This window comes from Terrapene carolina, unplaced genomic scaffold (assembly GCF_002925995.2).
Source record: "Terrapene carolina triunguis isolate 2854851 unplaced genomic scaffold, T_m_triunguis-2.0 Scaffold95, whole genome shotgun sequence".
NCBI classification, from domain to species: Eukaryota; Metazoa; Chordata; order Testudines; family Emydidae; genus Terrapene; species Terrapene triunguis.
This window is the reverse complement of record NW_020664446.1, coordinates 49,487,498-49,509,597: the sequence shown is the minus strand read 5'-3', so window position 1 is coordinate 49,509,597 and position 22,100 is coordinate 49,487,498. Positions and strand designations below refer to the sequence as shown.

Sequence of the window (22,100 nt, the reverse complement as noted above, 5' to 3'; positions counted from 1 at the left end):
TTTCTCTTTTTTTTTTTTTTTTTTTTTTTGGTTTAGTTGTTTTTTGGTACCTAGCCTTTGTTTCTTTTGCTTTTATTAAAAAGGTGAAAAAAATCCCCAAAATAAAATGTTTTATTTGGCCCAAAATGAAACTTTTACTCTTTTTTTTACAATGCCTAAAATAAATAAAAAAATGGTTACAGTTTGCCCTGAACCAAATTTCCCTCTCTATTTTTCTGAACTGCCAGTGAAATGAAAAATCAGTTAATCACACAGCTCTACAAACTGCCTATTTTCGCGGTTAGAAAGCCACAAGTGAGGAGAAGAAAGACAGTGTCTGTTTTGCTTAAGTTTCAGTCTGTGCCTCTAATTCATGTACTGATGGGGCTTCAAGCTATGACCTGAAAGTCAGATTCATGTCCCCTTTAGCTAGTACAAACCAGCTGGGGCCATTGCTTAAAGCCTCCCTAAGGAAGACCAAGATGTCTGCTTCCTTTAAGGAAGCACTACTTAGATCCTTATTCAAGAAAGTATATCCTCATGCAGAAAAGTTTTCCATTTATCACCCTGTCATTTAGGTGAAGTACTGGTTGATTTTCCATTGAATAATTTAAAAAATGGAAACAAATTCACACTTCAAAGTTCTGAGAGGTAAACTGTTCCCAAGTGTAGCCTGTTTAATTTCCTTAATGGAGCAGCTAATCCTTTTTCTAACTTGACTCCTTGTATAGTTATCTCACCTTTATACAAGTGGCCGTTATTCTTAACTTGACAGGGCTCTGCACACAAATAGGACCAAATTTCCAGTGCAGTTTCATTTGGCCTCTAAATTTTTGCCAGCAATTGTGTGCGCACAATCATATGCAGCCCTAAGTAATAGCAGACTGATGTCTATTTGATTTGTAATCACAAATTACTGTAGATGAATTTCATCTCTATGCAGAGCTATCACAAGGCCTATGAACCACATAACTAGGGCCCTACCAAATTCATGGCCATGGGTCATGCGTCACGGACTGTGAAATCTGGTCTCCCCCTGTGAAATGAGGTCTTTTGTGTGTTTTTATGCTGTACTATACAGATGTCATGGCGGGAGACCAACGTTTCTTATACTGGGGATCCTGACCCAAAAGGGAGTTGCAGGGGGGGTGTCACAAGGTTATTTTAGGGGGGGTCACAGCTTTGTCACCCTTAATTCTGCGCTGCCTTCAGACTGGGTGGCCGGAGAGTGGTGGCTGCTGACTGAGGGCCCAGCTCTGCAGGCAGCAGCGCAGAAGTAAGGGTGGCAATACCACACTATGCCATCCTTACTTCTGCGCTGCTGCTGGCAGTAGCTCTGCCTTCAGAGCTGGGCTCCCAATTAGCAGCCCCGGCTCTCCAGCTGCCCAGCTCTGATGGCAGTGCCGCCACCAGCAGCAGCACAGAAGTAAGAGTAGCAGTACTGCAATCCCCCCTACAATAACCTTGTGCTTCTTTGGGTTAGGACCCCTACAATTACAACACACTGAAATTTCAGATTTAAATAGCTGAAATAATGAAATTTACGATTTTTAAAATCCTATGACCATGAAATTGACCAAAATGGACCATGAATTTTGTAGGGCCCTACGCATAACCCTTCAAAATAGGGTTTTTGTTGACCTTCTGCATGGGGGTGAATTTCACTCCATGTGTATAAAACTGCAGGCAGAAATATGGAGATCCTTTCTAAAAATCTGCCCCATTTCTTCTGATGAGATATCATCTTTGTATTTTAAAATAAATTCATTATGTAGGTGTTCTGACCCGATAGTGTAACTGAGTATATTTCTATTTGCATTTGTTAATCTGTTCCTATCTAGTTGAAAATCATTTTTTACTTTTAATAGTGTATATTTGTTAAGCAATGCACATGTATCATCTAATTGAAGAGTGTTGCATTGGCACTAGAAACCAAGCCATACATGCAAATAATGCTTCTTACCTCAGTTACAGCTTGGATAGATGCACCATGTTTCAGGAGAAGGTCCATAACTTTAATTCTGTTCTTCTTGCAGGCAATGTGAAGCGGTGTGAAACCATTCTGTTAATGAGAAAGGAACTACTTTCATACACCACCTACGCCATTACTAAAGTTTGTTTTACTGAATTATTTTTGTCACTATTTTTGTGCCAATTAACTTAATTTTAATAAGATCGTTTTCTCACATGAAATATATTACTAATACAATATATTCTAAAGAAAAATATTTCTACAACCTGTATAGTGCACATTTAAAACTGCCACCTTATTTGTGATTAAATGGTAAAACAGAAAAGAAACCAAGTGAAACAAGAAAACAAGCTATCCAGAATATCCAAGACTGTGCTGCTTACAATAGTATCTTCAATACATACATATAAAAGAGCTTCCACAGAGAAGTTTTAAAAACAGCTTACTGAATTGGGCCTCAGATCTGATGAAAATTAACTAAATTAGCTACAGTAGTATAGAATGCCATATGCTTTCATAGACACACAAGGTGGGTGAGGTCATATCTTTTATTGGACCAACTTCTGCTGGTGAGAGAGACAAGCTTACAAGCTACATGGAGCTCCTGTCTCTCTCAACAACAGAAGTTGGTCCAATAAAAGATATTACCTCATGCACCTTGTCTCTCTAATACCCTGGGTCCAACATGGCTACAATAACACTAGATACAACACATGCCTTCATAGCATTCAATCAGTGCAAGTGTATGTTCCACTTAAGTATAAACAGAGCCTCCATTTATCTGGGCCCATTAATATAGGATAATGACCCGGAGAAACTAGTACTAAAGAACTGGAAAATGGGCCAAATGAAGCATAATTGGGACAAAACTGGTCACCAGGAATATCTGGATGTAAGGGAGCTCTTTGGGTGGCAGAGAACTACCAAAACAGCTCTGTGTTGCCCCCTGTCTTTTGAGGTCCTCAGCAAAGAAGGCACATCGTGGAAGTATCAGCAGAAGAAGCAACTTGATCAGAGTGCATTGCATTCTGGTTATTTTTTATTAGTATAATGGTCCTTAGGAAGCTGCTATAAGACAAGACAACTTAGAACACCTCTGAGGTTGCTCTGAGACCCAGAATACAGGAGGTACAATTGAAAATCATTTTTACTCCCTCCCCAATTCTTGTGCCTTAGCCGGAATAGAGAAACTGACCCTATGCGTGAATGAGTTGGGGGATAAGGAGATTTATGGCTATCTGATCCAGACAAGTGATTGGCTGCCATCCAAGATATGCTGACATATTTAATGAGACTTCAGTAATTTCAGAATGCAGCCAAAATAAATATTACAGGACTAGAAGCTAAGCAGAATTCTGCACTCACCAGAGGGACAGACATAATACAATGGCCTTCCCCCAAAGCAATGAAGATACAATGCGGGGTTTATATGGAAGAGAGTGGCTGAGAGAGCAATGAACCTGGTAAATCAGGCCAATTGTAAAAAAAGAATCAAACCAACCCTGATTGTGTAGAGGTTTGTAGTTCTGTACAGAACTCATGTAGTACTTATGAAATCAACTGCCTAACAGCATTGACCTGAGCCCAGTACAACACCAAAGTACAGTACAATTACTGTAAGAATTTAAATTTGTTTAGGATGATTATTAAAGATATATTTATACAGACATATTTCTTTACAAAGTGAGCCATGAGAATACCTTAAAACAATATATCCACACATTCGAAAACAGTTCATTTGTATGAAAAGGCAGTTCGTTTTGTTTTTAATGTAGAGAAGTGAGTACAAAGATGCAACTCACTAAGAATACTGGATATTTGTTACATTACTTATTCTTGTTTTGCAAATTTCAGAACTTTGTGTACTCAAATATCCTCTTTATTTTAAATGTCACTTATTCATTGCCTCTTTGCAAATGTTTAGAAAATCAGAATTTCTCCCAGGCTGACAACTGCAGCAGTTAAGATTGCAGTCACTCATTCTACTCAGAATTAGAGAATCACAATAAATATCAAAATGCAAAGGGGCTCTGGTTACACTAGAAATTACATAAATCACTATTAACTATCCATAAGCAACAGTTACACAGACTGCACAAGAAAAAAGTTAATATCAAATTAGAGCTACAGTAACTTTTCTTGAACTCTACAAATACAGCATTAGCCTCACTGAATGTCAGACTCTGTAAACTTTCAACCAACAGAAACTAACTTTCAAATATTAGATACTACAACTTTAGAAAACCATTTAGCAGTCACTAGTAACCCACTGCGTACTCACCAGTGCTTTGGCATTAGGATTAGCTTTCTCATCCAAGAGAACCTTGGCAACTTTGAAGTGGCCACAGTGGGCGGCAACATGCAGTGCAGTCAGATAGTCATTAGTGACGTCATCAACAGGCACGTTGTGCTGAATCAGAAGCTGAACACAGTTTAAATGATCTCCTTGTGTTGCCATGTGCAATGGAGACAAACCATTCTGTAAATAAAAAGAAACAAATTGAAAGGGACAGACATATAGAATTGTATGCTTGTCACTGAAAAGTTTCTTTGCAACAGAACTTTACAAGCTCCTTTGTTATGAGAAATCCCACACTGCATTATATAGAAACTAAGTGCACTGGTCAACTTCTGAGGTCTTTACTCAGGTAAAATTCCCATGGAACTTTGAGTTTGCCTGAGTAAAGAGTAAAGTCAGGTGTACACTAGAAAACGTTTGCCGACATAGCTATACCAGCAAACATCTATCAGCAACCCCTCCTAGAGTAGATGCAGCTTATACAGGTTCCCTCAGTGAAATAAGTTATATTGGCCAAAGCACTTTTATGGCAGTATATAAATGTACCTACACTTGGCTTTTAACAATATAGAAATGTCTTAAACCACCATCCTGAACGGTCATTAGTAAAACAGCAAAAGTTTCTAGTGTAGACCTGCCCTAAGTAAAAACTCAGGATTTGGCCCAATGAAAAGCATTGAAAAGCCAAGTTTTCTATGGAGAAATCTGTTGGACATTCATCTTTATGAACAATAGTTGTGATGTAAATATGTTTTATACTGCTCACAAAACTCAAGCAACAATGTACTTTTACATATAAATACACAAAATAAATTGTATGCACAAACCACACAAAGAAATAACTCAGATAGAATTCTGAATTACTGATTCCATTTCCAGGTATTAGGATTAAAACAAGAAAAAATAGACAGGAACAAAATAGATGTTGTTTGGATGAATGCATATCGGCGCCTTAAGCAGATAATGTACCTAAAATTACCTTCTTCACTTTGATTTATTTAGTGATTTAAATTTATCAATCAAAAGTGAAAAATCTTTGGTAAAGTTTTAATCAGTATTCAATTATATTTTTACAAAAACTGATTCCAGTTCAGTTGCTACTACAATAAAAAGTAATGTTGGGTGATAATCTAATACAAATGGTTGAAATATGGTTTTTAGATCTAAAATACACCATGCTTTCTAACACGAAGATATCAAAACTCTTTTTTACAGATGTGGTGCCCTCATGTGACCATGGTTAGCATAAGCAAAGCACCAATGTAACTACTCAATGGCTGTTCACAGACTTTCTGAAGCGGAGGACTGCTTTTTTCCCCTTTTTTAAAAACATGATCGTATAATAATAGGAATGACAAAAGTTATAAATAAAGGAGGAAATGCAAAGTAAACATGTTTTTAAAAGCAACATAGAAGAAGGTGAAAGCAAACAGGCTAGCTGAGTGACATCATTTTAAACTATATTTAATTTATAAAAGCAGGGGTTCTCAGACTGGACCAAATCTTAAAAGTAAGACTATTTTGTGGGCACCTCTCCCAGTATCATGCCACACGTCAGCAGGAATTGTTTACATGGAAAATTGGTATTTGGAAAATATTTAATGTAGAGTTGGTGCAACGTGATTAAGCTTTCTGGGCCACAGCTGAGAACAGCTGGTGTAAAGAATTCCCCTAAGCTATTTGTTTACAGTAAGAGTCACTAAGAGGGTTCAACACAGTTCTGTTAAATAGTGAAATGAGGAGCTTCTTCAAGTGAGAAAAGTGTAGTTTATTATCTTAACAAGAAGAGTGAATAAAATTGCCCTTGTATAACTTAATAGGATAGGATGACTTGGAATATACAGAAGGAATTCCAAGTCTCAGAGGCAGCTACAGAGGAGGGAGTGCTGTGGCCATGACAACACAGAATGATGTGGGAAGGGGTCAGCAGAAGATGAAAGAATACAGTGAACAGATATGAGGCGCAGAGGCTGAGAGAGAGTAGGGTGGATTATAAAATAGGAGCAGAGATGGCCAAGAAACACATCTAAGTGGAAGAGTTGGCAGGAATCTGGAGAAAAGCTTTGAGAATCAGAGAAATGCAGCAGATAGCCAGAAGGAACAGCACAGACCAGGGGTTGGGACTGGATAATAAAGAATCTCAGCAGTAGACAACTGGAGGGATGATGGATGATGATCTTGTAGTTAAAGCACACAACTGGGAACATGTGTTATTCCTGGTTCTATTGCTGTATAGATATGCTATGTGATCCCAGGCCAGCCATTTAACATTTCTGTGCCCATATCTCTCCACTTGTAAATGCTTCTCTACCACAGCCACATTGTAAGGCATAATTCACTGATGTTTGTAAAGAGCACTTTGAGGTTCTACTGCCAAGGAGAACATACAGGGCAAGGAGTTCAGTAGAAATCCGGGAGGGGAAATAGAAACCAAGAGGTTGATGGTCATATGATGTTTGAGAAGAAAAGTAGCAAAAGACCAGAGAGATCAAAATATTATAGCAAACCGCTGAGTGGCAAAGACAAATGGCTTTTAGAATAGTAAAAATAATGACATGTAGCTCTTACATAGCTCATCCTTCATCTGTAGCTGTCAAATTGCTTTACAAAGGGTAGGGGGAGTTTCATTAAGTTCATTTTTTTAAAAAACCATGGAAACAGGCATACAGAGACGAAGTCACCTGCCCACTGTCTCACACACCAAGTCATCAGCAAACTCAGGACTTGATTTGAGGTCTCTTGACTTCTAGTCCCATGTCCTGTCCATTAGGCCATTGTGCCTCCCATATGAATAAAACTAAGGATGTAATAATGTGAAAAGGGCCTACAGTGTACTCAACAATCTTTACTAGGAAATAATAAGAACTTTTTCCATGGATCAGCCTTAAGGTTTTTTGTTATTCTGAAAGAGTTCTATGAGCCATCTGAAAGCTGTAAAAGTTAAAAATCTTTCCAAAAGATGTGTCCTGTTTCGAGGAAGTTCTTACTTGATTAGAAGAGAACTCAGCCAAGTATTTTTTCCAGAGGACAATACTGTAGTTCAGTGCCAACTGAATGTCATTCAGTGGTATTCTGCCTCTCAGCTTACCTCACAAGTTCTGTCAAAATTGACATATCAGAGAGAAAGCCCAAGCAGCAGAACTTCTGTTTTTTTTCTTCACTTTTTCTTATGTGCCTCTATATAATAAGATTTCAGGATTGTCACTGCATGCCTGTAGAGTTGGTGTGAAGTGATGGAAACAGCTACAAGCATGGTTGAGAGCTCTTTTTGTTAAGAATATCACCAGATTGAATCATCATATGATTTCACAGTCTGTTACTTTCTAATTTTTAAGTCCTCAGCCATTTTGACTTTACAAATTACACGTGTGGTATACAGCTACCAAGCTACCAAGAGTCCTAGACTATTGTGATATCAGAGGTAACTCAACAAATCATCACCATTATTCTACAGCTAATTTCCATGTCACAATTGAATTATTTGTATAAGGGAGACTGCACATATGGTCGATTACTTGGGCCAACTAGCACATACATGCACTCAATGGCGACCCACACAAATCAACACAAATCTCCCAGCACAATCCCCCTGACACAAATCAACAAAACCAACCACATAACACAACCAGCATACACAATAACCCCAAATACACACTGCCCCTCATGCCAGCATACCCCCGTCATTCACCACCCACGCAAATTAACACAAAACTCTCAATACAACTCCCGCTACACACAAATCAACACAACCACTCACACAATAACAACATTACCACCACACACAAAACCCCCAAATATCACTCTGAAGTCAAGAATGTCTGTTGAGTCAGTGTGAAGTGATGAAAACAACTACAAGCATGGTTGAGAGCTCTTTTTGTTTAGAATATCATCAGATTCAATTATCACTGTGATTCATGGCCTATTACTGTTCAGTTTTAAAGTTCTCCGCTGTTTTTGGCTTGTTTACACACATGACTTTATGAATTACACATGTGTGACAGAATGGGCTTTCAGCTACTTGTTTTTTAATATGTAGTTTAGTTAGTCTAGGGCTTGCCTAGTATTGTAGTGTTAGGTGCCACATTGCTGAATACAGTTATTTAATCACTTTGTAGGCCAGTGTCTGCAGCATGCAGCTATATTACTTTAAATCCAGCAACACAGCCTCTGATTTTTCTGATATGTTCTATCTGATACAAGATAATGAGGTTTAGGGAAGGTTTGTGGTTCTCATCTTTTGAAACCACTACTTCAAGTTTGAAGGACACCCTGGAAAAAGGAAAAGATTAAAGAACTACTGAACTAGTATTCAAAAAGCTAGTTCAATATCAGGATAATGACAAGAACTGGTAATTTATACCACAAAAAAGTGATAAAATTCCTCAGAAGAGTCATTGTATTATTATGATGGAAAAACAAAGCAATGGGGGTATAAAAGTTGTTTACATTAAACAAATCAAAGAGCCACTAGTGATTGGGAAGAGCCCCTGAAAGGTGGGTCAAACTAATCCTGAGGAGAAGAGGCACTCGGTAGAGGAGAAAAGTGTGTGTAAGGAAAGCTGCATGGCCTTTCCCCAGGTAAAACTGCAGAGGGCTCCTTGAAACTGGCTGTGTTCCTACCTACTCATGCAGCAGACCCTACTGTAACTAGCAATGGGAGGGACTCCTATATACAGGGCTGGAAGCCTAGGGCTTTGGGAGTCAATAAAAATTCCACATCTAGAGGATGTGCAGGACCTCTCCTCTGCTCACATCAGATTAGCCATGATAGCACATGTGCAATTGCCTCGGGGAGCAGACAGAAGGTGGCACCCTAGCCCAGGCCATGTGCCAGATATATCCCACCAGAAGCAAAACAGGTCAACAAGAAAAACTAAAATTATTAAAAATAAAAATCAAGGAAACCCCAAACCCCAAAACTTCTAGAGGCAAGTAAAAGAGGAGGGAGAGAGAATAAGAGGTTAGGAGAAGACAGAAGCAGTAAATGCGCTGGGGCATGGCATGTAGGGAGAAAGGTTTGTGTATAAGGGATCCTGTGAGAGGGGCTCCAACAAGCTGCACTAGTACATCAGGATTTTTCATGACAGGTTTCTCCACCCAAATATATCTACTCTAAAAGGAGGAAACAAAGGTCTCTCTCTCTCTCTCTCCGCCCCCCCCCCCCACCCAAAGGAGGAGGGGAAGAGGAGATGTACAGTGGTGTCATTAAAAAATCAGTTACTATGCTTTGACTTAAAATCAGAGAGAACTCTGGTGCTTGAGTTGCCACTGTATAGCAAGGGTTGGCAAATGCTAACTTTTTAATGGGAACCCCTGCATTTGAAGTAGGCTGCCCACTCCAATGAAGATGATTTGAAATTTCCATGAACAGCCTTATGGAATGATAGCAATGTATTTGCTATGCTCTGACAAAGTATAGAGATAGGAAATGGAAGAACTCGGTAATGAACCAAGAGCTCTGCAAATTACAGCAGCCTCTGCAGAGACATTACTACATTTTTTAATTTTTTATCCCTGTGGTACCTTTGGAACAAGTTAAAGACATAGTCTGTATGTGTGCAGTACAGAACAGTCCCGTGGAAGCAAACGTTTTCTAGTCATCTGAATTCTGAGGACCAGTATATATCATATTGCTTTTTTTGCTCAGAAGGAATCTTTTTCCTGTATGCAAAAATATCTCAATTAAATGTCCATGAACAACACATACTGTTTGATACATGCACATAAGCACACTACAAACTACACTCAGTTTTGAGGGTCTCCAACACAGTTACTTTAAATAGTAGTTATGAAGCTGGACCATTATCACAAGAAACTTAATCTAAGATATACATAATTACATCCAGAGAATCTTCAAAGATTATTCTAGCCAACGGGTGCACAATAACATTTACCTTGGTTTTGGATAGAATGGGGGCCCCACGATCAAGCAGCATTTTCACAACCTGTTCATGCCCACTTCTTGCTCCACAGTGGAGAGGTGTCAACCCATCCTATTGAACACAAAAATTATAAACCGTTAATTTCAGATATTGTTCATATTTTAAGTATGCATTATTGCATTGAGTTTTTGAGTGTTGTTAATATGACAGTAATGCATAATTAATGCAACAGATCAAATAACATTCCTTGAATAATTTATTCCACAAATGACATGATATTTTCAAACAGAATATTCTTTATGTTTTCATTATGTATCCAGCTCTTGTATGTATACATCTAAGATGACAGCAGAACTGTATGGTCAATTTGTAATTCAGACCCCAGCTATACTACATAAATCTGTGTTCGCTGAACTTATTTTTAAAAATAGGCTCAGCACATGATGGGTTTAAACTCAAGACCCTTTGAGTGTGATTTTCTAAAACTGCACATACAATTTCACACCTAATTTGTGCATGCATTTACCATGACGGCATACACAAACAGCCTTCAACTTCCTAAGACGTGTGTCCAAATGTGGTAATTTCATGTACAAATTAGGCATTCCATGCACATGGATTTTTGACATGCACACATTTTAGAAAATCAGGTCCATGATTTGGTCAGTGTGGACCAGGTAAATGTGTGTGATTCCCATTTTGAAAAATGCATTATTTAGACTTGAAAATGGTATTATAAAATGGCTTCAATTTGCTTTTGACTGGTCCACACTCCCTGAGCAAAATGTCTTAAACCCATGTTGTAAAATTGGATTTAAACTATCATCTATCTTTTATAGAGTAGATAGGAACCTTGAGGTTATATGACTGGTTGAGCAAGTCAGTCTAAACTTGTTCCCTTTTTTGGGACAGTTTTTTTAATTCTATCACACACTCATTTGCCCAGCGCTAGTTGTTTTCATTTAAAAATACCTTCCTTAAATAAGATGATGACATCTTCTGAGATTTACAGGGTTTTTACAAATTGATTTGATTATTCCTTGACCTGTACCCTGCTTACAATGTTTAAATAATCTGTCTTGTGCACTGAATACTAGGATGGAACATACTGTATTTGCCTTAAGCAATTCAGAGTAAAGTCAGCATTGACTTTTTCAGTGCCACATGACATTACGCCTGTTACAAATAATGTCATGGCTTCCAGAAAAATAGAAAAGAAAAATAAAGCATTTTCAGTCATATCAAACCTTCTTATTTGATATAACCAGAACAAATCAACAGGATAGCATATATACTGTATATGCACTAAATACTTCAATGGAGCTTTTCCTATAACAAAGATATAATTAAATTATCAAAAAAGTAAGAAAAATAAGTATTATCATTTGATATACTGTACAATAAATGAAGGAGTCTTTTTTCACCGTCTAATAAATACCATCCCAAAATGCATATAGATTGTATTGACTAAAAATATGTTACAACAGTTTCATAAAACTGATTATTACCTCAAAGAATTTAACACACGAATGTAAAGGTGCTGTGCTATACACACTGTAGTAAACATCTTAGAACCATTAAGATAAGTAGTTATTGCTTGAAACTTTTTCTCACATGTAATCATTTAATTTCTTCCTTGACATTTCTTAATTTATTTCTCTAAGCTAAATCATCAATTTATGATCTGCTCAGAGTAAGTGGCAGCCCAGGAGTTAGCTGTAATTCAGAGAGCCTTACAATCCCTAACTGTCTGGGCCCTTTGTATTTGGCAACAAATTTGAATACTTTAATTTTTCCACAATACTACTCCAACCTCTGCTTGCCTTACTTGTGCAAGTGCTTCCATTTAAGTTGATGGATGGAGCTGATTTTGTTCCTGATGAAGTCAATGAGAATTTGTCACTGACAGCCTGGAGGAGGATTCAAAGGACTATTTGCATGTGTAAAGGCAACAGGATTTGGCCCAAGATATCCTTAGCTTACCATGATTTCTATTATTTATACCATACACTATCTGCTTTCTTGTGTTATTTAATTCTCTAAAGCAGTTGGGGACACAGTTTGTATGGAAGATGCTATACAAAATAAAGTTGTATTGCACTGTGATGTATAACCACGGTTATAGGAAAGAGATATTAAATAGCCATAAACTGTAACTTTATCATCTGCTAGCAAATGTTTATAATGTAGCTTTACCAAAATGTTGCTCAGAAGTATCACACCCCTACCATACCAGCAGTTTCACTGGGAAAGAACATCATGTGTAAAGTAACCAACAGTACAAAAGTAGCGTCCACCCTAAAATGTACAGTGAAAGGGGAAATGAAATTCACCACCCCTACCATACCAGCAGTTTCACTGGAATAGAACATCATGTATAAAGTCATCAGGCAAGTAACCAATGGTACAAAAGTAGCATCCACCCTAAAACATACAGTGAAAGGGAAATGAAATTCACCAACACCAGCCAGCTAAATAGCTGTAAACAAGAACCAAGGAACATGGAATTTAGTTGTCACTTTATCTAGCTGTCTTAGGTATGTATATAGTGCCAATCACCATATTCTCTAGGCATTTCAAGCCAGGCTATTTAAAAGGACACCGAATAAGTTTAAGCACAAAATGTACCAATGAGACATTTTTTATTTCATGGGGTTGGGAACATCTTCCAGATCCTTACTCCACTAGAGCACTGTTGCATTCTAGGACACATCACCAGCTGGAAAACACGTTCAAATACAACCACAATGGTATAAGGGAGGGAATCTGGGGTATGTGCGGTATACATAGTCAATCAGGCAGAAATATGGAAGGGAAATGGAAGCTGAGTAGCAATGTTGTTGATATTTTAAGGAAGTTAAGTTGCTGTAAGTTAGTTCCTATTCTGGAAATGTGTATATTGCATACATTTATTCCTGGAGCCAAGACCTGATTCCTCAATACACACTAACTTTACTACATGATAATGATCATCCCTAGAAGATAGAAATACACTGTCCAGTGAGTTTTAGAGAATTCTATCATTATTTTTTTAAAATTATATGAAATACATTTTATTGACAATAAGGAGTTATCTACTGTATGTGAATATATACTCACAATGGAAAAACACATCTGAAGGGCTAATATTAACAAAACCTATGCACGATTACTTTGTAATTCTGGAAATTAAATGGCAGAGAACAAAGGCACTGCCTCACAATAGGAAATGTAGAAAGTGCATTTAACAACAGTCACGCATTGCTCAATGGACTCTACAGCAATTACAGAATTGCAGCATTTGAGAAATACTTTCAAGTAGTAAACAGTAGCTGTCCCATCAGTCTCAATTTTCATAACTACTGGATTTCCCTATCATCCCTAAATTGTGGTGTACCAGAAGGGGCTAACATCCCATATGATGAGGCGGCACAGGAGTTAAGAATATAGAGAGCTTTTCCTCCCTCTGATGGATGAGGCCAGGTAGGATCCATCTACAGCACGCAGTGTGCACTAGGAGGCCCACCTGATAATGAATTATGTCTCCAGAAGAACAAGTTCTGAGAACTAGGGACATGTCAAGACCCCAGGCTGGTTCAGCAGAAAATACTGGCCACAGATAACGGTGTGCATACAATTTTCATGAAAATTGAATTGGGCCCCAGAAAAGCAGCCAAGTAAGCTGTGGAATCCTGTCCCTTGCCAACAGGATTCCTGTGGAAAAGAAGGCAGCAGGCAGCCTGGCTGAATCAGCCAGGGCTTGATTTGGTCCATATTGCATGCATTAGCACAAAATTATATTAGTATGGAATTTAGATACATGTTTGAGGCAGTGGGTCTATAACACTGCTTGCTGCAGTAATGCAAATATTGTGAAGAGTTTGTCAGAATTCCCACTGTACACTGAAACTCCATTTGTCAGAGAGAGAATTTGGCTACAAAAATGTTTTGTACTGAAAAGGCATCAAGGACTGGGAGTGAAAGTTTTTTTTTTTAAGTGCTACGTTAGAGAATAAGTGAATTAAAACACAAAATGTGCAGGCTGTTGTTTCTAATATGTATGGAGTTTAGATTAAGGGTTTATGATAAAGTGAGATATTATGATAAAAAGTGTCTGTTGTACACTCAGCAAGGCTGTATTGCATATGTCACAAGGATTCTAGTTTTCTTATTTATTGTGCATGCTCAATATCATATGTGAAGCATAAAAATATCACATGTATTAGGATGCAAACTCCTGTTGATCTGATAGTCTGCAATGGCTCAGAAAAAACATTACAAATGATAATGACAATAATCTGCAGATTAAGGACTGTCTAAGTACGCACTGACATGATAAATCATATCATCTGTATTATCTACCCCTCTAGAGAACCTGGAGAGGAACTCCTACAATGCCAGTAGGAGAGTAGGAAGAATTGCACTGAGTTACAGGATTTCAACAACAGGAGCACACACCATCTCAGTGGCTGCTTCTCTTTCTTTAGCCTCTTAAAATTATTTTTCTCTATCTATCCATCCATCCATCCATCCATCCATCCATCCATCCATCTATAATAAAAATAAACTGTCTGCAGAAAATAAACATTAAGTAGGATTTATAACCACAGCACTGGAGCTTCACAGATCATTTTTAACCTCTATCACTGGGTCAGACTCTGATCTCAATTACACTACTGTTAATCCCACTCCCCCCCAGACATGCTTCCAGCATCCAGTCTCAGCTCCAGGGGTGCTCAACTCTCATCTAATATGGAGGAAGACTGAAGAACAGAGCTAGTTCTTCTCTGCTTCTCTGGTGCCTCTCTCCCCGTCCCAAAATGGGGTGCCCCTGCAACCGCAGGTTCTCCAGCATCTAACAACAAGATAAAGCAGACTTAGCTAGCCTAACTAACCAGCTGAGGAGCCCCCTTGCATAGCAGAATTTTCTAGTGGCACAGAGCTGCTTATTCCAATTCCTCTTGACACAGCCAGAACCCTCCTGTACTCCAACACTCCTAGGCTACAAAACAAACCTTTGGGGGCTGCAGCTGGGTATATCTTAGAGCAGACCTGAAAGCTGCACTGGGGACCAGACCAGCCTCCGATTAACCTCATGACCGGGGGCATCATGGTGTCTTACAGACACTTTTACCCCTACTCGGGTCCTGCACCAAACACAGCGTGACACAGCGTGACCAGATGCAAGGACTGGGCCTACCTGTTTGTTTTTCGAATCCAGCCATCAGTTAGCACTCAGCGTTATATAGCTGAAACATTATGTATTGTACGTATTGTACAATTATTCTGCGCATGTTTAAAACACTTTGAGATGAATCTTAGAACCTGCCTACAACCTTAGTACACGCGCTGTGCACAGGGGAATTCCACTGGAATTGGGGTAGAAGGACTCCTCCCCACAAAGGATCGGCTATGTAGTAGCCACTGCAGCCTCAGGGCCGTATTAATCCTCTTGGCTACCTAACTGCTCTCTAAGCATGTGGATTCATGTAGCAGCATATCCACTGCCCCCTAGGCCTGTTCCAACCATCCTGTATTCTTTATCCCATTGCAAACAACTGCGCTCTACTACAAACCACACCTTCAATGCTTCAAAGGAAGGGAGAGTGATAAGTTTTGCTCCTCTCATATATTCAAAATACATATGGTATAACAAACACATTATTTGTGTTGTTACTGTACACTCTGTTATTTCTTATGCAGGTTCTATGCAGCAGCTTACATATCATCAGATAGATCTTAAAATGGCATGTACAGTATGTTTTCATGTAGATATGAGTGCTGGCTTTTGATTTAACTGCTAATCAGTTGAATAAAGATTACAAGTACTTATTTGCTAATCCAGGGTAAAATGTGCTTGCTGTGTGCTACATACACAAATTCAGTTTGACACATGCAGTATCAGACAGCCAAAGTAAGTCAAGCTAATTTAATCAACCTCACTAAGTATGCTTTATTTGTTAAAATCTATTCTGGAAGACAGATGGGGGAAAAATCATTAGGGCAATGTTCAATAAATGAGTTACATGAGGTATTAACTAATCTTCATTCCGAATGTTATTTACAAACTACGTTGTAAAAGTTGCCCTTGATAGGCATTCACATAGCAGTGCCTAGGTAGGGCTTAGCATGACAATAATTCTTATTTACTGACAAAGATGCTTGAGAATTCAGCACAGAAATCAGAAACCTGCTGCTGCATGTTATGCAAAAGTGGTGGGGGGAGTAAGAGCAACCATTTAACACAGACAAAAGGATTATAACAGGAGCAACCAAACTAGGGAAATAATGGTAATGATGAGAAAACCTCAAAACATTCATAGGGTTCATTTTGGATAATGACCCAAAAGTCGGCATGCTTAAATATTATGTGACCCTCTTGAGTTTTCAATAGTGGAGCAGTTTTTATGGAGTTCCATTAATTCCTACTTCTGATCAGGATGACCAAATCCTGGTTCCACTGAAGTCAATTAAAATTACTTCAGTGGGATCTGGATTTAGCCCTTTCTTACAGTATTTTAGCACAGCGGCTTCTAGTACCATCTAATAACAGCAAATGAAAGACTCATGGAAATGAATAATGAATGGACAATGTTATCTGAACTGATTCAAACCTCAAGAAAGATTCAGTTCAAATTCTTCATACGTTGTGGCTGAAGGTTCTTATTTTATCTAAACCTGTTCACACATCTCTAGAAAACAAGTGTGTTTTGTGAAACATGAAAGCAGATACTATGGAATATACACTTCCTGTGCCATATGCAGTGGATTATACGCACAGCTCCCAAAATGACATCCAAATTGCTAAATCTGACCAACATAACACTAAGGAGCAAAATCTGGTCCCACTGATGTCAGTGGGACCAGGATATGGCCAATAATATACACTAACTTCTGCTGCTACAAAGCTGACTTACAAAACTGTTGAAGGGGAAACAAGGACCTGGAATTTGTGCCCGATTTCCAAATATTTATGTATATGTTTAACAAACAAAAACCTTGTTATTTGCCTTTTAAATGGTGTTTTGTATTTCATAAGAAGCATTTCTACAATAGGATGCAGTGGTAACTACGGCAAAGGCCAAATTTAACTGAGTCAGAGAAAATAAGTGCACTGAATCCTGCTCAACTACCAGTGTTCCTGGAGAACTGTAACTTGTGTTTATGAAATTTCTGGTATTTTTCTTTGTAGGGTTTCTTATGGTTTGATACTCTCTCTAGTAGCCTCACTCCTCTTCACCCACAAACCTCCTCAATTACTTAAACATTTCTGCCAGAGAGAAGGAATTTTTTTTTAAAATGAATAATATGCAATTGTGACTGTATTCTACATTCTCTCTCCTTCATGAAACATTTGCATAAATGGGTGATGCCAGGAATCACCTGATACAGTCTTGACCATCCTTTTCCATTCAAACACACAACCTCCAAAACTGGGCATATTGTTAGACAAGAAGACGACGACTGAAGTCTTTGTTGCCCAACATACTTATATGGCTGTACTGAATATAGGACATTACCAACGGGTAGCTCCTGGGAAAAAGTAAAGTAACTGTAAAGATGACAGAGATACATTGTCTTGCAATGTAGTAGGGGGTAGTAGGGAGAGCATTATATCCATAAAATTAGATGTTATTCAGCCTGGGAACTAGGCAGGCATGTTGCTTCTGAACTGGTATTTCCTTCCACCCACTATATATTCCTCTTATCGCCTCTTCTCTTTTTATATTTTCCCAATCTACCTCTATTCTGTGCCTCTCTTATCTCTCCCATTTTTGTCAAATATTTAAATATTATTTTCATAAATAAATTATTTCATAAATTATCTTCAGTCTACTGCTCCCCTCTGCAGAGCCATGTATTGTTCAGACCACAAGATGTTAGTTCTTGTCTAGATGAGTCAGCATCTCCAGGTGCAAAACGCTCACTCAATTACTAATTGCCAGAAATTGGGCTGTCGGTGAAATGAGGAGTGTTTCAAGCAGCCTGGCATGATCAGGAGAAGCTAAGCAAATCCTACTAATTCCTTTCTTTTTAAGAGTATCGAGGCTGTACTGGGGAATGGGCAAATTGCACTGGTTAAGCCAAAAATGAAAAATGGCCCCAAACTTAGACTCATAGACTTTAAGGTCAGAAGGGACCAATATGGTCATCTAGTCTGACCCCCTGCATGATGCAGGCCACAAAAGCTGACCCCCCCACTTTCCCTTAGCTCTGCTGTTGAAGTCTCCAGATCGTGATCTAAAGACTTCAAGACGCAGAGAATCTTCCAGCTTGCGACCCCTGCCCTATGCTGCGGAGGAAGGCGAAAAACCTCCAGGGCCACTGCCAATCTACCCTGGAGGAAAATTCCTTCCCGACCCCAAATATGGCGATCAGCAGAACCCCGAGCATACAGGCAAGATTCTCTAGCCAGACCCTCATTTGACCAGCGATGGCCGTTATTGCCTAATTGATTAGAATCACGTAATCCCATCAAACCATTCCCTCCATAAACTTATCTAGCCTAATCTTGAAGCCAGAGAGGTCTTTCGCCCCCACCGTTTCCCTCGGAAGGCTGTTCCAAAATTTCACCCCTCTGACGGTTAGAAACCTTCGTCTAATTTCAAGCCTAAATTTCCCCACGGCCAGTTTATATCCATTCGTTCTCGTGTCCACATTAGCACTTCACCCAGTTTGGTAGCTCTTTGAAAGTGTGTCTTTACCGCACAGTTAAGCTGGTGACTGGCACCTGGGTAAGCCTAGCCTGGGTGTGATTGTTCCCATAGCAAAGCCTTACCTACGTTACTATGTCCTCGCTGTTTCTGCATTGCTGTGCTTCTGGGGCATATCCCATAGTTCTTTGTGCTGAGGTGCTTTTGGATTCTTTCCCCAGTCATTGGGTCCTTTGGGGGGAATTGTGGAAAGGCACTGGAGGACTATTAGCACTCCAGTAATTTTTGCCTGCATCCTCGCTGCAAAGTAGGTGGGCTCCAGCATGCGCTATACCTGTCCCCTAATCTCAGCTGGATAATATAGCCCAACCCCGGCTTCTAAACCCAACTCAGGGGTTTTTCTGTGTGATAATACCTGGGTTTTGGCCCTAACCCCTGTAAGAGCCCAGGTTAGCTGTGCAGTGAAGACATACCCTGAGACTCAGGAGTGGTCAGGAACAGGAAAAAGGAAAGGGGCAGAGGGAATTACTATCACATCCCTGGTTGTTAGTTAACTAAATAAATGACCCTAAAAGTCTGTCAGTTATTGCTGAAATACAACATGGTACTGGAAGAGAAAGGCATGGAGCACAGGCGAATCCAGGAAAACAACCACCAGGTTTCAAATGTTTTATGAAAATGATGGTAGCTACAACAAGGAAGAAGGGTCAGATTAAAGTGGCTGCTGACGAGCCTGTGTGACCTCAAAGTGTTAATCTCTCACCATCTTAAAAGTTATGGGGATAACTGATGAAACCTGGAAAAGGTTTAAACAGCTATTTGAACTGTACATGAAAGTTAAAGAGGCTATTAAAATAGAAGATGAACACACACAAAAAACACTGTTTTTGACACCGACTGGTATAGATGCACTGGATATACATACAATGCATTTCATTCTAAAAATCAGGAGGAGGGTGGGGAAGAAAGCGCTAAAGAAGTGATGAAAAATCACTTGGAGAATCACTGTATTCCTAGAAAAAATGTTACTTATGACAGTTATATTTTTCAGAGAAGATGAAACAAGAGAGATTGCCACCAAATTAAAATTAAAAACCCAGTCTCGTGACTATGGAATATTAAAAGATGCCCTCATTCAAGCCCAACTGGTTTGAGGGTTCAACAATAAAAAGGTATGTGAAAAGCTAATCAGAGGCATGGATATGGTGCTTAAATAAGGCAAGAGTCATATGTCAAAGTGTGGAATAAAGAGAAATGTAAATAAAGGCCATGGACAGAGGCACAGAACAAATGACTGTAAGTAATCATTTGTTAAGTAAAAATAGATATACAGAAAAGATATGTCCAGTATTCGGGCAAACGTGGAAACTAGTAAGTCTAACCGCTTTGCAAAAATTTGCAGACAAAACAGGAAAATGTCTGGGGTAAGGCTGGAATGTGCAGCTTCCTCAACAGAAGGGGAAAAATTGTTCATAAGCACAGTAAAGAAAGACATTACAAACGCAAAAGAATGGCTAATAAAAGTAATCACAAAAGGCCTCCATGTGACATGCAAAGAAAGCACTGGAGCACAAGTGACTGTACTAACAGATATGGAAACAGAGTAATTCAAAGAAATGCTAAAACTAGAAAAGTCAAAGGTGTGACTGAAATCCTATAGCGAGGAACAAAGTGAGTGTGAACTGTCAATGATTATAAAGGCCAAAGAGTAAAACAAGAAACTGAAGTGTTACACTAAGGGTACGTCTTCACTACCCGCCGGATTGACGGGTAGTAATCGATCTATCGGGGATCGATTTATCGCGTCTCATCTAGATGCGATAAATCGATCCCCGAACGCACTCCCCGTCGACTCCGGAACTCCACCAGGGCGAGAGGCAGAAGCGGAGTCGACGGGGGAGCCACGGCCGTCGATCCCGCGCTGTGAGGACGCGAGGTAAGTCGATCTAAGATATGTCGACTTCAGCTACGCTATTCTCATAGCTGAAGTTGCATATCTTAGATCGCTCCCCCTCCCCCCCAGTGCAGACCAGCCCTAAGGGAAGACATCTGTTTTGGGCTTACACATGAGGTGCCTGGCCGAGTCAAGATGGTGAACATCAGAGTGTCTCTATAACAACTCTGGTAACAAATCTGAACCAGTTCCATAAGCGCTAATTGCATCTGATGGAGATTGGTTCATAGGAAAGGGATATCCCTTGGTACACAATACAGTTACCAGACTATGAAGAAAAGATTGTTGTACTTGCCATCCAAAGAGAGACCAGAGGAAGAGTTGCCAAACATGACAGTAGATGGCATTATTCACAGAACAGGGGACTTGACAAGCTCAGTTCACTCCTCAGTAATTATACAATAAAAAGGGAATACACTCACATTTTGGGAATGACTTTGAAGCTGAAAACTAGCGTTAAGAGAAAACATTTCTACTTGCTCACAAGGAATGAAATATTTGCTGAGATTTCAGGAGCCAATTTCTTTAGCATATTAGATGCATTTTGGACACAGAAAGCTCCAAGACTTGCACTCACAATCAATACACCATTTCGCACCTTTCTTGCAATTGCCTTTCATAGTATGTTCAGCACTGGAAATATTTCACTGCACGCAGGAAGGTGTTGGAGGAGAGAAAATCTACACTGATTACATAACAGTCTGGGGCAGCATCACTTATGAGTGTCAGTGATGATTATAGTTACTACTGGAAACTTCAAGAAGTCACCTTAAACTAAACAAAGCCAAGTGTCAATTTCAAATAAACCAGTACCTAGGGAAAGAAATTGACCATAAAAGGTATTGTCATAGCTGATGATTCTAAAGAACCTACAGAGACCTGAAGATACAAAACGGAATTCAGAGACTGCAAGCTATGCTGACCCATGTTAGTAAATTCGTATTCATCTATGTAGTTCAAACATCTTACATGAGAAAATACTTTCATAAAGACACAGAATGGTCTGAATGGCAGAGCATGGAAGAGAATCTGAGGATATGTAGTGACTTCAAAACCAGTTCTGCAATTTTTGACCCACTGAAAGAGATCAACTTCTCACAAATACTTCAGAAGCAGGGCTGGGAGCTGTATTGCTACAGCACTGTGGGAATGAGTAGCTGCTTGCAATATAAGCTGCTAGAACTATGGCAGAGAAAATAAAAGTGAACATCAAAAAAGATATACATGTGGCTATACAAAAATTAATGATTTTCTCAATGGTCATAGCTTCAGAGAAAAAAAAGCATTAACTACTGGCTGCAGTGCACAAGAAAATATCTCCAAGGATACAGTGATTATTTTTGAGTACAAAAGTATATGACGTGTCTCTGGAATTCCAGCA

The 22,100-nt window shown here is 39.1% G+C and overlaps 1 protein-coding gene across 2 annotated transcripts in view; it reads right to left on the bottom strand.

Moving 5' to 3' along the window:
- ANK3 (ankyrin 3) overlaps positions 1-22,100 on the bottom strand; it is a 387,324-nt gene that overhangs the window by 151,931 nt on the left and 213,293 nt on the right. For both annotated transcript variants that reach the window (XM_026651166.2, XM_026651165.1), the window contains 3 exons: positions 10,145-10,243; positions 4,233-4,430; positions 1,943-2,041 (listed from right to left, as the gene is read on the bottom strand). In XM_026651166.2, the coding sequence (XP_026506951.1) occupies positions 1,943-2,041; positions 4,233-4,430; positions 10,145-10,243 (396 nt within the window). The remainder of the gene's footprint in view (positions 1-1,942; positions 2,042-4,232; positions 4,431-10,144; positions 10,244-22,100) is intronic.